We start from the raw sequence: 13806 nt of genomic DNA, 5'->3' as shown, positions 1-13806 counted from the left end.
GAATTAGACACAATGCGAGTAGCACTTTCAGCTCCGACAACTTCCTCTGCACCTACCTGATCATTTTGGGGGCCCCAACACATTCAAATGTAAATGTTATTCGTGCTATCAGGTACCAAATAAGATTTTCATTATTATTGTTATGATTTTTGTATGTTTTCCTGGCTGCCCACAATATTTTTAGAATTCTTCGCCAACACCAAAGTTCAAAAGCATCAATACTTTCCCCGTCTTGCTTCTTCATTGTCCAGATTTCACTTTGATAGAGTGACATAAAATAGCATAACCTGGACAGTTCTCATCTTTGTTCTTATAGACACACTGGTACGTTTTATGAGCTTTTCTTGGTCTTTTATCCTTGCTCTTCCAAGTGCCAGTCTGCATCTTGGTCTTGAGAGCTGGATCCTTTATTACTATTTTTTCCAAGGAGGCAGAAGTTGTTTGCTGCTTTTTCCCCTCAATAAGCGTTTATTTGCAAAGAACAAAGTTCTTCAGTTTTTCCATAGTTTGCGTTACAGAACAAAGTTGAAAAAAATAACAAAAGCGACTACATAAAGGGATGAAGTGCGGCCTTCTTATTACAGACATACCAGGCAGAGACCTTCATATTAGCCATAACAATGAACAGTGAAATAAAGTTATTACTATGCGCCCACTTTGAATAAAAAGATACGTACAAATAAAAATGATTAGATTGTGAAAGCACAGTGGCTTGTGTTAATATTTTTTCAGTAATCATGCGTAGCTATAAGCCAGGTATTTTACATTGGAAACAATAGTAGTCTATTCAAATCTAAAGCAGGTGTTGCAAGGGTAAGGTCATTCAATTCCAGATTTCTTCAAAATGATTGAGAACTACCTATGGGCATATGTAATCTTTCTAAATGTTGGATGGAATTAGCATCGTCTATGTGGGGAAAAACGGAGACAGGCAATGTTGTGCTACTGTTTTTCTGACCAAGAATAGAGCCAGCTAATTCGAGGTGAGATTTCTAATTCCCAGGATGCCCATCTTTGGCTTAAGGGAGCAACGAAGATGGAATGCATGATTAATAATATAAAATATATCTTGCCAATGGTGAACTTAAAGTGCTAAGAATACGGCCATTAAACACAGAGGGGTGAGCATCTGTGTCCCTCAATGAATTCAAAGAAAATAATTTTATGATGAGTACAAAAATGCTGTTTTCTTTCTTGTTGATTGAGGGACACAAGATTTGGGACATCCAAAAGGTGGTCCAACTGAAGGGTCGGTAACACCACAAACTGAGAAATGCCTGCAGCTCAAATCAGAAGAGGATGAACATCCACCTGGTAAAACTTAGAGAAGGTGCGAACAAGACCAGGTAGCAGCCAAGCAAATGTGAGAAACCGTTGTCTGGCACTAGAAAGGCCAAGAAACACTAGGCCTAAACTTCTTTGTTGGAGTAGCTGATCACTCTTACATCCAGTAACAGCTCTGAAAAGGTACTCCAAAGCAGTTCTGAAGAGATTCACCACAAAAAGCATGGGAAGAAAGAGACCAGACCAACATTTCAACTAGAGTTGTTCTCAGAAACCAGATTCAATGGGACTGCTCCTTGTATGTTAGTGATCCCAAATATTGCACCACAAGGGAAACAACTTATCAGAGTATTCTCTGTAGGCAGTCAATGTAGGCAGCAGCAAGGACTAAGCAGGGTGAAAGTGTGTCTCTTGCAAATAGAAACAATGGCAGAAAAACTTCTACCTCGCACTAAAGTCAGAAACAAAGTGTGGACTGTGCGCGCATGTGAACTAAGTGACGCAACAGTCAAATCCTCAGCTTTCCAACACCTCTGTAGAGACCAATGTGGAGAACAAAAAACAGATATAATAATAGCACTCAACAGTTACAATAAATAATGTAGCTCCCAATGCTCAGACCAGGTGGTCTACTCCTGAATGAGTCTTAACCCTGTCACAACCCATGTTGTGATGATCCCGTCATTGGTCCTTAAGTGGTTAATTAGACCCCCGGTGGCTCTGTTCATATGTGTAGAGCCGACGGCCAGCTTTACAGTAAAAGCGATTCTGGTGGCTCAACTGCTGCCAGATCGCTTCTACGATCCCGTAAAGTGACCGCTCCTGACACCCTGGTCATGTTTCCCAGGCTCCGCTGTCCCTTCTGCGGGCCCAGGGCCAGCATCTTGGATGTTGGCAGGAAGCTGGGAAGTTGAGCGGCGAACGTCCGTTCACCAATCTCCTCCCCATTCTATGGGACTGGGAGCGACGCGTATTGCATCACTTCCGGTGCATTTTTCACTAAATTTTTGGGTTTGATAATAAGTTGCGCTAATGTCATGCAACATAAAAATTAAACAACCAGCGTTTTATTCGAAAGGGTTTTGGCTTTCAGAAAATATATAATGTTTGGGGGGTTTCAAGTAATTTTCAGGCTTAAAATATGGATTATAACATGTAAACAAAAAAAAGGCCTTGGTCCTTAAGGGGTTAAGAGACTGAGTCCCACCAGAAGGTTTGCCACAGCTCAATACCCTGTGCGGTCAATACAAACAGCCTGATTTCTGTATACATCAAGGAAGAGTAAGTCTTCAATGTGAGCTAAGTTTATATATATGCACAATTAAAACAAAATATAAATGTTACCTTTGCCATGAAATCCTCAAATGGTTCAACAAAGATCTTACTCTGCTGCTGAATAAACTGCTCACAAGCTGCCTTGAGGTGTCTATCAACATCTTTCTTCGAGTCAAGGTAATGTTCCTTTATTTCTGGTGATCCCTATAAAAGTAAAGGATGCATTTGCTATGGTTTTACTAGCAAACCTAGTAAAGAAATGAAAAAACTGTAGCAAGCAAAGAAAATCACAACTACCTGGAGGAGGAACTCGAGGATGGCATTGTTGCTGTTGAGCCTGAAGAATCCTGGGACAGTCCTTGGGTGAAAAATTTTAAATGCAGCATCTAGAAAGCAGAGAATGGTTAGAGATTTGTAAATCATTTACTCGTGTCAAAAATATTTTTGGACAACCTGTACACAAAAGGAGACAACATACTTTGAGTGGGATGATATCGAAAGGAGTATGTTAGTAAATAGGGATGCACCCGATACCGATACTAAGTATTTGGGCGAATACTTGTACTCGCCCAAATGCTCCGATACTTACCCCCGATCCTCTGACCGGCAGTGCAGAGAGAACATGGAGCCTGCTTCCTTTCCAATCAGGAAGCCAGGCGGTGGGTTATGACCCGCCTCCCTATTTGGCTAGGAAGCCGGCTTCACGTGTTGCCAAGCAGCCTGGCTTCCTAACCAATCAGGAAGCCGGTTGGCACGTAATGACCCGCCTTCCTGATCAGTCAAGAAACCAGGCTGTCTAGGAACAACTGAAGCCGACTTCCTGGCCAATCAGGAAGCCGGGAGGGGGGTCATGACTTGCCACTCAGCTTCCAGATAGGCTAGGAAGCCGGCTCCACTTGTTGGTAGGAAACTTGGCTCCTGGTAGAAAGCAGGGCGGCACGTCATGACTCGCATCCCAGCTTCCTGATTGGTCAGGAAGCCAGGCTGCCTAGAAACAAGTCAAGCCGGGTTCCTAGCCAATCAGGAAGCCTGAAGGCGGGTTATGACATGCCACCCGGCTTCCCGATTGGTCAGGAAGCCAGTGTTCTTTCACTAGAACACTGGCTTCACAGGCAAACAGGAAGCCGGGCGACGAGTCATGACCCGCCGCCCAACTTCCTGGTAAATGGGGCACACGGCACCGATACTTGGCATCAGCAAGTACCGGAAAAAAAATATTGGTATCAGAGCATCCCTATTAGTAACCCAACCGACATTACACAAATACCATTGAGATCATTAACATTACCAGAAACAAAAAAATGGTATGTGGAATGTTCATTGTGGTCATTACACTAAAGTGTATGTGTGGGGTAAAATCTAAAAAAAAAAAAAGAAATTAAAAACAGCTTTCAAATACATGCACATATGTCCTTGTTAAGTCCCCTTATAATCCTAGACCACAATGCTGTAGCTGTAAAGCGCAAACAGATCCAAAATTTATACTAAAAAGTCCGCTTAACATAACAAATTGTATTGAAATGTAGACACATGCATAAAAGAAACCAAATCGCTAACAAGTCCAGCCAGGCTGCTCATGAACTGAGGGGAGTACTCATGGACATTGAAGGACATAAATCAAAGAAAGTGCACTGGCATAACATCACGAGTTTCTTTAATATATAAAACAGAAATTAAAATAAATGCACACACAAATGGAGACCTTACGCCGCAGAGCAAACAAGGTAAATTCTATTTCAAGTAACCCCAGGTCCAAGCGTGGGTAAGTGGGAAGATGATCCACTGGAAATGAAGGGAATGGAATGATGGCCTCTTGATTGGCCTGGTGCGGATTATGTAAATCCCACGCATGCGCACGGGAGTTACTTCATTTTGGCAGAGGACCTTGCCCAGCTTGTGCCACTAAGCTGCGCATTACTGGCTCAGTGCACACAAACGCTGGCAGGAAGGGAGCATTTATGAAAGAAGAGACATACAGGGTCTCTGCTGTCATATAAACCCTACTTGTCAGCATTTTTAAAATCTTAACTTTACTACCACTTTACCTTTTATTGTATATATTAAAGAAACTTGCTACGATATTTCAGTGCGCTCTCTCTGCCTATGCCTTTAACGTTATAATCCAGAAGTGCAGTCTGCTCCTAACTTCCTGTAGTGGACTGACAACACAGCCACTGCGCTTTTTAGAAACCTATATACAGCCTACTATACTTGGATACCCTAACATTAATGACACCAGGCTCAAGATGTTATGTGAAACAAAAAAAAAATTGTTTGTGTTTACTTTTCAGGTGGTGATCAGATTAAAGTTTGAGAAAAAGTAAAATATCCCTACCCCTAACAACATAGCTTAAAAAGAACTCAGGATTTCTTTTTTGTAATTAACCCTTGCAGTGGGGCTACCCGCACACTGCAAGGGTCAAGGGCTCATTTGTGTCTAGGGAGTAAAATAAAAAAATGTTAGGCTCACCTGAATCTCCCAGGCGGCTTCTTCTTAGACAAGTCCTTCCAACGTCTCTCCCCATCATCTGCAGTGGTCTAAGGTCCCGAAGATCATCAGCGTGTATAACGTGAGGACGCTGAAGGGAGGGGGAGAGAGGCTGAAGGATGCACTGTCACAGCTGGTTGGCTCGGATCTTCGGGTGAGTATACAGGCAGTCCCCGGGTTACATACAAGATAGGGACTGTAGGTTTGTACTTAAGTTGAAATTGTATGCAAGTCGGAACAGGTACATTTTTTAAGTGCAACTCCAGCCCAAATTTTTTTTTCGTTTTGGATAGCATAGGGAAGGGTCACGGTTGTTTTGCTGTCTGTTCCTGTTGTTCAGAAGATTATAATAAACGGTAATAAAAAAAAGTTTATTTAAAATGACACACCAAAAAAAGTTTTTTTTCTATTTTTAATTTTATTTGATAAACGTTATTTTTTTTGATTGCATTTTTAATCAACTTTTTTTTTACATTTGTATGTCTTTTTAATTTTATTTATTTATTTTAATGCTCTGAGCAATAGCCAGCCTGCTATTGGATATTTCAAATTGCAATAGCAGGCTGGCTACTGCATCTGCCCACTGCCTGCCGTCAGTCAGCAGAGGAGGGGCCTGAAGGAGAAAGTGCTCTATCAGGTCCTCCCATGCTGATTGACAGGAGGCAGTGGGCGAGTGCAATAGCCAGCTTGCTATTGGCTATTGCATTTTACAATATCCAATATGAGCAATAGCCAGCCTGCTATTGGATATTTCAAATTGCAATAGCAGGCTGGCTACTGCATCTGCCCACTGCCTGCCGTCAGTCAGCAGAGGAGGGGCCTGAAGGAGAAAGTGCTCTATCAGGTCCTCCCATGCTGATTGACAGGAGGCAGTGGGCGAGTGCAATAGCCAGCTTGCTATTGGCTATTGCATTTTACAATATCCAATAGCAGGCTGGGTATGGCTCCCAGCCTGCAGATGAAGAGGAGACAGGGGGGCGGGGCAGAGGAGCCGCGGCCAGACGGGGGAGCAGAGGATCGGCCGGACCGGGGAAGAGAAGCCAACGGACCGGACGAAGAGGAGGAGGACGGGACAGCAGCGGAGGTACGGGGGGCAGTGGCGCAATGCAGCAGTCTGTGTCCCCCCTGCCTCCGCCAACACAGGCGGGGAGAGCAGCGCGGATTTGAAGGAACACAGACCGCTGCAGCCACAGTTCTCCTAAATGTACCGGCGGCTGCCAGTACATTTAGAAGAACTGTGCACCCCGGTTCGTAAGTATGGATTGTCCGTAATTCGGACGTCCTTAACCCGGGGACTGCCTGTATTTTTGTTATTTTAGAACCTAGACAAAAATGAGCTACACCCACACTGCAAGGGTTAATAAAAACATTCCTGGAGTTCTTCTTAAAAGGGCAGACACTTAAATCTGGAGCTCACTGTGAACTATTGGGTCTTCCTCATTCTCAGTGAAAGTGAAAAATACTATGCATTAGAAAATACTGTGGAGCTGAAGTCCGAGACAAAGTTTTAAAAGGGTACTTACCTTTTATGCTCGCTTTTCAGTGACATGTTGGTTGACACAGAAATGTGCTCAAAGGCAAAAATTGGAGACATTTCTTTTGTCAATCAAGTAAAAACACCAAAAAAGGACATATTTGCCCAGTGACCCACAAAACCAGGACAACTGCATTACTAATCAGGTTTTGGTGATGTTCAAATGCAATCAGTTACAGCTCTGGTTAAAGCAGACGTGTCAGGAAAGTATTAATACTCTGAAAGGCATTTTTTATAAAACAATGAATGTAACATTAAGCAAACATTCACTGCAGGTGAATCAATCACAAATTTAAAACGCATGCACCAGAAAGATAAATCTGATGTGAATGTTTGGTGACTGTTAAGCTGCCCATACACCTTACAATTTATCTGCAGATTTTCAGTGGTCAGATGGAAAAAGTGTAACAGATTGGCCCAGGTGGAGATTACTCCATCCACGCAGTTAAGTGTAGATGGAGGAATCTGTTGCACCTTTTCCATCTGACCATAGAAAATCTGCAGATAATTGTAAGGTGTATGGCCAGCTTTACACTCACTTGCTTAATATACCCCTAAGTGTGTTCATGGAAGAAAGTTTTAAAGACATGCACCATGCAGGAATTGTGTTCCTCTATGTATAACACAATTAACCCTACTTCGAAAAAGTGGCTGAAATGGTTTGCAGTGCCTAGTCAGCATGTAAAGCAACCGGCACTGATTGGTCGCCACATTTTTTTTTTCAAAGACTTTTAGTCATGTGACCCAAAGTAAACTCTATGTCCAATAATAAAGACTCTCTGTGGTTGATTATGACAAAGCGCCATTTCCAAGCAAGGCACAAAATTTGTGTAGTAACAAGCAAACAGCATATTGCAAATGCGCAATCTTTGTATCCCATTAGATGCGATTGCCCATAAAATCCTAGAGCAGGGGCAGGTTTGTGTTTGGTGAAAAAACAAATCCAATGAAGCATTGCAAGTCTTTGACAGGCATGATGCCCAGAGGCAGCACATTATGAGATTTGTAGTCCCACCGCAGCTGGAGTGCCAAGGTTGCCTACCCCTGTGCTAGAGGCATCATACACAGCCTTATTGGCTGCTATTAGGTACTGCTTAGGGATTGCTACTCTTTTCTAATACAATTCTAGTAAGAGGCAAATAAAGCATATTCATTAATGAGCATTTAGCAAAAACGCATTAGTAATGTTAGAGGACCCCCCAAACTTTTTAATGTTAAAGATCACTCTATGCAGTCTTTTATTATGTAGAATCCCCACAATGTACATGGTAAAGAAAAGCCATGGATGTTGTCTTGTCAGTGACATGATGGATCTCATCAGAGTAGATTTTATCTATGGCAGAAATGTAACTTTTTTTTTTTGTGTGTGTGTGTGTGTGTAATAAAAGGTGTCTTTGGCATTTGACTTGTCGGATGATGTCACGGGTCCTCTTTGCCCATTTCATCTTCAGGTGGTGAGTGGATTCTAAATTCCACAGATTATGTGGCGCTGCTCTATGCACTATTCACCTGTAAACCCAGGATGGGCGGCAGAGCTTTTACGCTCTTCGCTCACAGGAAGTGGGTTAAAAACCGAAGCTTCTTTTTTAGAATAGGCAGAATTGGCTTTAAGCATCATACATGTACTGAACCTTTTTAATGTACTTATTGTATGTGTTTGTAGGTTTTAGAATTTACCAAATTTAAAAAGCATTTTTATGCTGGATTTTTCCTGTCTACTAGTCCTTTTTCTCCGAAGCAGCATGTTTCAATAGATTAGTAGTAGAGATGAGCCTGGGCTTGGTGCAAACCCAGTTGGTTTGAGTTGGACCAAGACCGCCTTAAAACTGTGACCGCCACCCCTTCTTCCTCTTGACCCAATCAGTGGCGTCGGGGCCATTCACTAATCTTTTGTGATGTATAGCTGTGGGGCAGCGAATGTACCTCTCCCCCACTGAATGGGTTGGGAGTACGGGGTGGCAGTCACAATTTTAAACAGGCTTGGGCAAATTCAGGCGAACTGGGTTCGCACCAAGCGCAGTCTCATCAATAATTAATAGCAGAGCCAAGCACAAGAGCAGTCACAGTACACAGGCATCATGCACAGAATTGCAGGTGAACATGAAGTAAACTAAAGAAGATCTGTGATGAGTGATCAGAGTAGGCCTAGTATGTGTCCTACTCTTTCAGGCACCACGGCAGAAAATACCTCTTGTTTTCTTGAGGTCCAGGGAAATTTCCTTTATGGTGAATTCAGTGTGAAAAGGTGCAATCTGCTCGCGCATGATGAGAAGATGTTTAATCAGGAACAGCTGCCCATCAACCTGTGTCTAGATCCAAAAGAAACATAGCAGACAAATGATGAAAATATTCACTTCAGAAGAAGAGGTTTAAAATGAACCACAAGAGAAATGTGTTTTTTTTAAAACTAGGATATTATGATAAAATGAAATCTCTAAGAATAACTAAACAATACTTTGCTTGTTTCAAGGGTTTCATTTAGAGTGTATGTCTACCCAAAAAGATTTTTTTTGTAGTTTTGGATAGGATTTTGAGGGTTTGGAACCCTTGTCAGGATTTTATTGCTGTCTGTGTCCACGCTGGGGAGATACACTTTCTCTAATTGTCCTGGTGACCATCATCACTGGGAAGTAATCAAAAATACAAAATTCTGAGGGGTCTATTCACAAACAGGTGAAGAGTTTGGAGGAGGCAGGAGAAGTGAACAATCTAGGCCAAAATAGCAGATTCAGAAAAAATCTCCAATTCAGCTCACTTTCTAGTTCAGCTATTTTGTCCTAGATTGTTCACTTCTCCTGCCTTCTCCAAACTCTTCACCATTTTGTGAATAGACCCCTAAGTTGTCAACAGAACATAAATAAAAGGAAGATTTGTTGCAGTGAGAACTGCCCAACGGGGGATTTCCCTCACTTTGGAGACATTTATTCCTTTTGAGTCTCCGTAACAGGAAGTTAAAAGAAATCTCCCCAATGGGACACCGATTAAAAAAAAAAATGGGAAATTGGGACAGAGATACACTTTTAAAAAGCTGAACCCACCCGAAACTTACAACCTGCAATGAATTCCTGTAAAAACAAATACAGTGGAGACCGTCTATTGTGAAAACAAAAATAGTTTTAAAAGCATTGCAAGATGAATGTTGTCCACTTCCTGTTACTGCAATTGTGAAGGTAACACATCTACCACTTTTCACATTTAACAAGCTTTTTGTACCAGATTTTATATTGCAGACCTTACAAAATGCATGCAGGTATTATAAAAAGGTAACCATGGGTGTCCGACACTCTGGTAAACCGTGTGGGTTTGTAAAATATACGATAGATAGATAGATAGATAGATAGATAGATAGATAGATAGATAGATAGATAGATAGATAGATAGATAGATCTGTGCAAAGGTTTTAGGCAGCTGAGTAAAAATGCTGTAAAGTAAGAATGTTTTCAGAAATAAAAGTGTAAATAGAGCACCTGCTGCCATTTTTCCGCGGCCTTGCTGCCAAAAAGCTTACCCTCCTATGTGGAAACAAAGCTAAGCGACTCAACTATACACGAAAACATAGGAACTGGCAGACAGAAAAATGGCAGCAGGTGCTCTGGACAGAGGAGTCAAAATGTTTCATATTTGGCTGTAGCAGGTGGCAGTTTGTTGGGTGAAGGGCTGGAGAGCGGTATAGGGCTGCATCTAACGATTATTTTCATAATCAATTAGTTAGCCGATAATTTTTTGATCAGGGGGATTTTTAAATTTTATTTGATTTAATTTTAGGTTTTAATTTTTTTTACCTCATTGCTATCACATGGGGGGGGAGGGGTGGTTCACAAGCCTCCTATGTGATGACACACTGGAGGTGACAGGTTCTCTTTAAGGTGATCCCTAGTGTCACCTTTCCACTTGACATTCAGCTGCCTCAGCAGCTAAATCCGGTGAACACAGCAGGCAGAGGCTTGGAGCAGTAGCCAGCCAACTTGGTTATTTTAAATTGCATTAGCCAATAGCAGGCTGGCTACTGCACCTGCCCACTGCCAATCAGCAGTGGAGGGAGCTGAAGGAGAAAGTTCTCCATCCAGTCCTTTTCCGCTGATTGACAGCAGGCAGTGGGCGGGTGCAATATCCAGCCAGCTAATGCAATTTAAAATATACAATAGCAGGCTGGCTATTGTTTCCAGCCGCTGATGGGAGACTTGACGCCGGAGTTATATCAATCCCTCGGACTCGAGTCCGAGGGATTGATCGAACACCGGCAAAAGAGGGAGCACTGGGAGCAGGGCGGAAAAATGGAGCAGGCAGCGGAAGAGGAACGGAGCAGCTGCAGAGGTAAGGCGGGGCAGCGGGGGAGTCACAGCGGTCTCTACTCCTCGCTGGTGCTGGCTGCAGTGGTCCATGTCCCCGCTGCCTCTGCTGCTACAGGCAGGGAGAGCAGTGGGGATTGAAAGGGACACGGACCGCAGCAGCCAGCACCAGCAGGGAGGAGAACGGAGGAGCAGAGTGGCGGCAACTAATTGATGATGAGAATTGTTGCCAATGATTCTCATTATCGATTAAATGAATGTGACACGCACTAAACATTGTGTGTATGTTTCTGGTGCACGCTTGATAAATATGAAAAGACATATATGAAAAAGTACACATAAAAAACACACACACACACACACACACACACACACACACACACACACACACACACACACACACACATGAATACAAACTAGAAAGGCTACCATTTTGCTAGTATTACAAAAATAAAATGCATTTCATGAATGTGTACCATATAATTAAAAAGGAGATGCAATGTTAAAAGGTATTTTGAGGTTTCCAACAAATGTGCTATGTGCTCTTGTACGGTGACCCAGTGATCTTTATCAGAATGATATGGATAATGTGCGACATTCAGGATTGCACATGACAAGGTGAAAAAGGATAATGGCCCATTTGTATATAATTCGACTCGACTGGCCGGAACACCAAGGACATTCCAACATCCCCAGGGCAACAATGCAGGAAATATTACAATGACTAAACTGACAGAGTCCCGTTGGGAAATTTACTAGGTTTATTCACGGCGTGAACATAAAGATATGTTAATTCAAAAAATGCAAAACAAATTATGCTCCTGCCATTCATTTCCTAAAACTGAAGCAGCCAATATTAAACATTATGCATTTGTTTTTCAGCTATATATAGATCTCAACATGTATAAAATAAACATGCTGACATAAGCGAAAAAAGGAAAGCGATTGTTTAATCAAATCCCTGCAATAAAGGTGGATGCTGTGTGAAGGACAGGTGAGCGGATGCTGAATGATGAATAGCCGGGTCATGATTGCATTTGATGAGTGTGAAGGAGCAGGACTTTACATTCATGCACGTAGCTTTGTCTCACAGCTCAGAGACCTCACAGCTAAAAGTAATCCTTTCTATCTGACAATCTGCAGCTAACAGATTCAGACGTCTTCCTCAGGCAGAACAAAATTCTGAAATCGTGTTTATTCATCTAAGCCCAAGCAGCGAGAGGACAGAAGAGGAGAATGGCAGGTACTTATTCTACTATATCAATCCTATAAACTACTTGAGACAGCTAGATCCCATGCCAAAAAACACAGCACCATGACACACGCACACAATATATAGAATGGATAGTACATTCACACATATAAACAAAATAAGGAACTCAAATATACACTCTAGTGGGAGAACAAAGAAAGAAAAACCTTCAATAAAAAAAACATGATTGTTTTGTAATTTAATGTTAAAGCTCAGCTCTGGCCAGGGACCAACCCCACTAAGCTTCACTCCCCCCAAACCCCATCTAGCCAATACTAAACAAAATGGCCCAAATACTTATAAACCTAAATCTGTCATCATGTGACCCAATCTGGTCTCTCTCTGGTCTGAATTGCAGATTGTGAGGTTTATACTTCGGAAACTCATCTCACTGCCTGATGACATGGCCACTTGCCATTGGATATATTGTTGGGGTCCTCACAGGGTCATAATGACTATCACTGGTGTGATTACTTCACAATAAGATAGGAACAACACACAGCAGTGGTGGACCCAAAAGAGGCACTGTGGAGGTTCACATGATGACAGACTTAAGTAAAAGAGGGTTACACATTTTTTTTTATTCTTTAAATAAGATTTTAAATGAGTGGGACAAAATTTGCCTAGAAATGAGCTTTAACGGTTACCCTTCCCTTTCCAGACAGTAATTATCTAAAACAGTCATAAAATTGAAATCTTTTTCTTGCAATATAGCAACCTGGAGGCATTCTGTGTGATGCTGGCACCCCCAAAAATCTAATAAAGTTTCAGCCATTACCTGCAATAGAAGCCTCAGAAATCAGTTTGAGAAACGACATGTTCAACAATGATCTGCACATCAGAGAAAGGTGGACCGTAGAGAAATGGATCATTGCTAAAATCCGTGCACTGTATATAGTTTACCAACAGAGGAGGGCTCTTCTTTTTTTAAGCAAAACTGGAGCTGTAGTTAAGTCCCTAAACACATACTGAGAATACCACCTCTCGGCCCATTGTTTCTGCTTTCTCTCTAGGGTTTGCTATAGACAAGTGGTGAATGACCTAAAAAGAGTCCAAGTGACAAGTGGATGACGCCACATGTATACAGAGAAGAAAGCAAGTCAGCAGCGCACTGATATTTTTATCATCAATACATCTATAATGATGCTAGATAATCATGGCATAACAGGAAAACACTATGAGGGGAATTTATCAAAACTGGAACAGACAAAATCTGGAGCAGCTGTACATGGCAATCAGTTTCTCTCTTTCATGTTCAAATCTTAACTGAAGAGAGAAGCTGATTGGTTGCCATGGGCAACTGCTTCAGATTTTGTCTGCTCCAGGTTTTAATAAATGCCCTTCTATGTTTCCAGACTGCACAGGGTCCGTTCATGTTGCCTGACGAAGTGACCATGCATGGTCCCAAAAAGATTGAGGGGAATATATACACACATATATATACACGTGTGTTGCCTGATGAAGTGAGCATGCATGGTCCCAAAAAGATTGAGGGGAATATATATATATATATCTATATCTATATCTATATCTATATATATATTATATACACACACACATTGTGTGTATATATATATATGTGTGTGTGTGTGTGAGATAGATAGATATATCTCACACACACACAGAGAGAGATTGTATATATATACACACACACACACACACACATTATATATATATATATATA

At 41.8% G+C, this 13806-nt stretch overlaps 1 protein-coding gene across 1 annotated transcript in view; it reads right to left on the bottom strand.

Moving 5' to 3' along the window:
* The window catches only part of COG3 (component of oligomeric golgi complex 3), a 77394-nt gene that overhangs the window by 11959 nt on the left and 51629 nt on the right, over positions 1-13806 (bottom strand). Inside the window, exons 17-19 of the mRNA XM_018565292.1 lie at positions 8770-8890; positions 2857-2945; positions 2629-2763 (exon numbers count right to left, since the gene is read on the bottom strand). Of these exons, the coding sequence (XP_018420794.1) occupies positions 2629-2763; positions 2857-2945; positions 8770-8890 (345 nt within the window). The remainder of the gene's footprint in view (positions 1-2628; positions 2764-2856; positions 2946-8769; positions 8891-13806) is intronic.

The sequence above is a fragment of the Nanorana parkeri genome, unplaced genomic scaffold (genome assembly GCF_000935625.1).
Source record: "Nanorana parkeri isolate BGI_ZX_2015 unplaced genomic scaffold, ASM93562v1 scaffold829, whole genome shotgun sequence".
NCBI classification, from domain to species: Eukaryota; Metazoa; Chordata; class Amphibia; order Anura; family Dicroglossidae; genus Nanorana; species Nanorana parkeri.
This window is presented reverse-complemented; position numbering and strand designations above follow the sequence as displayed.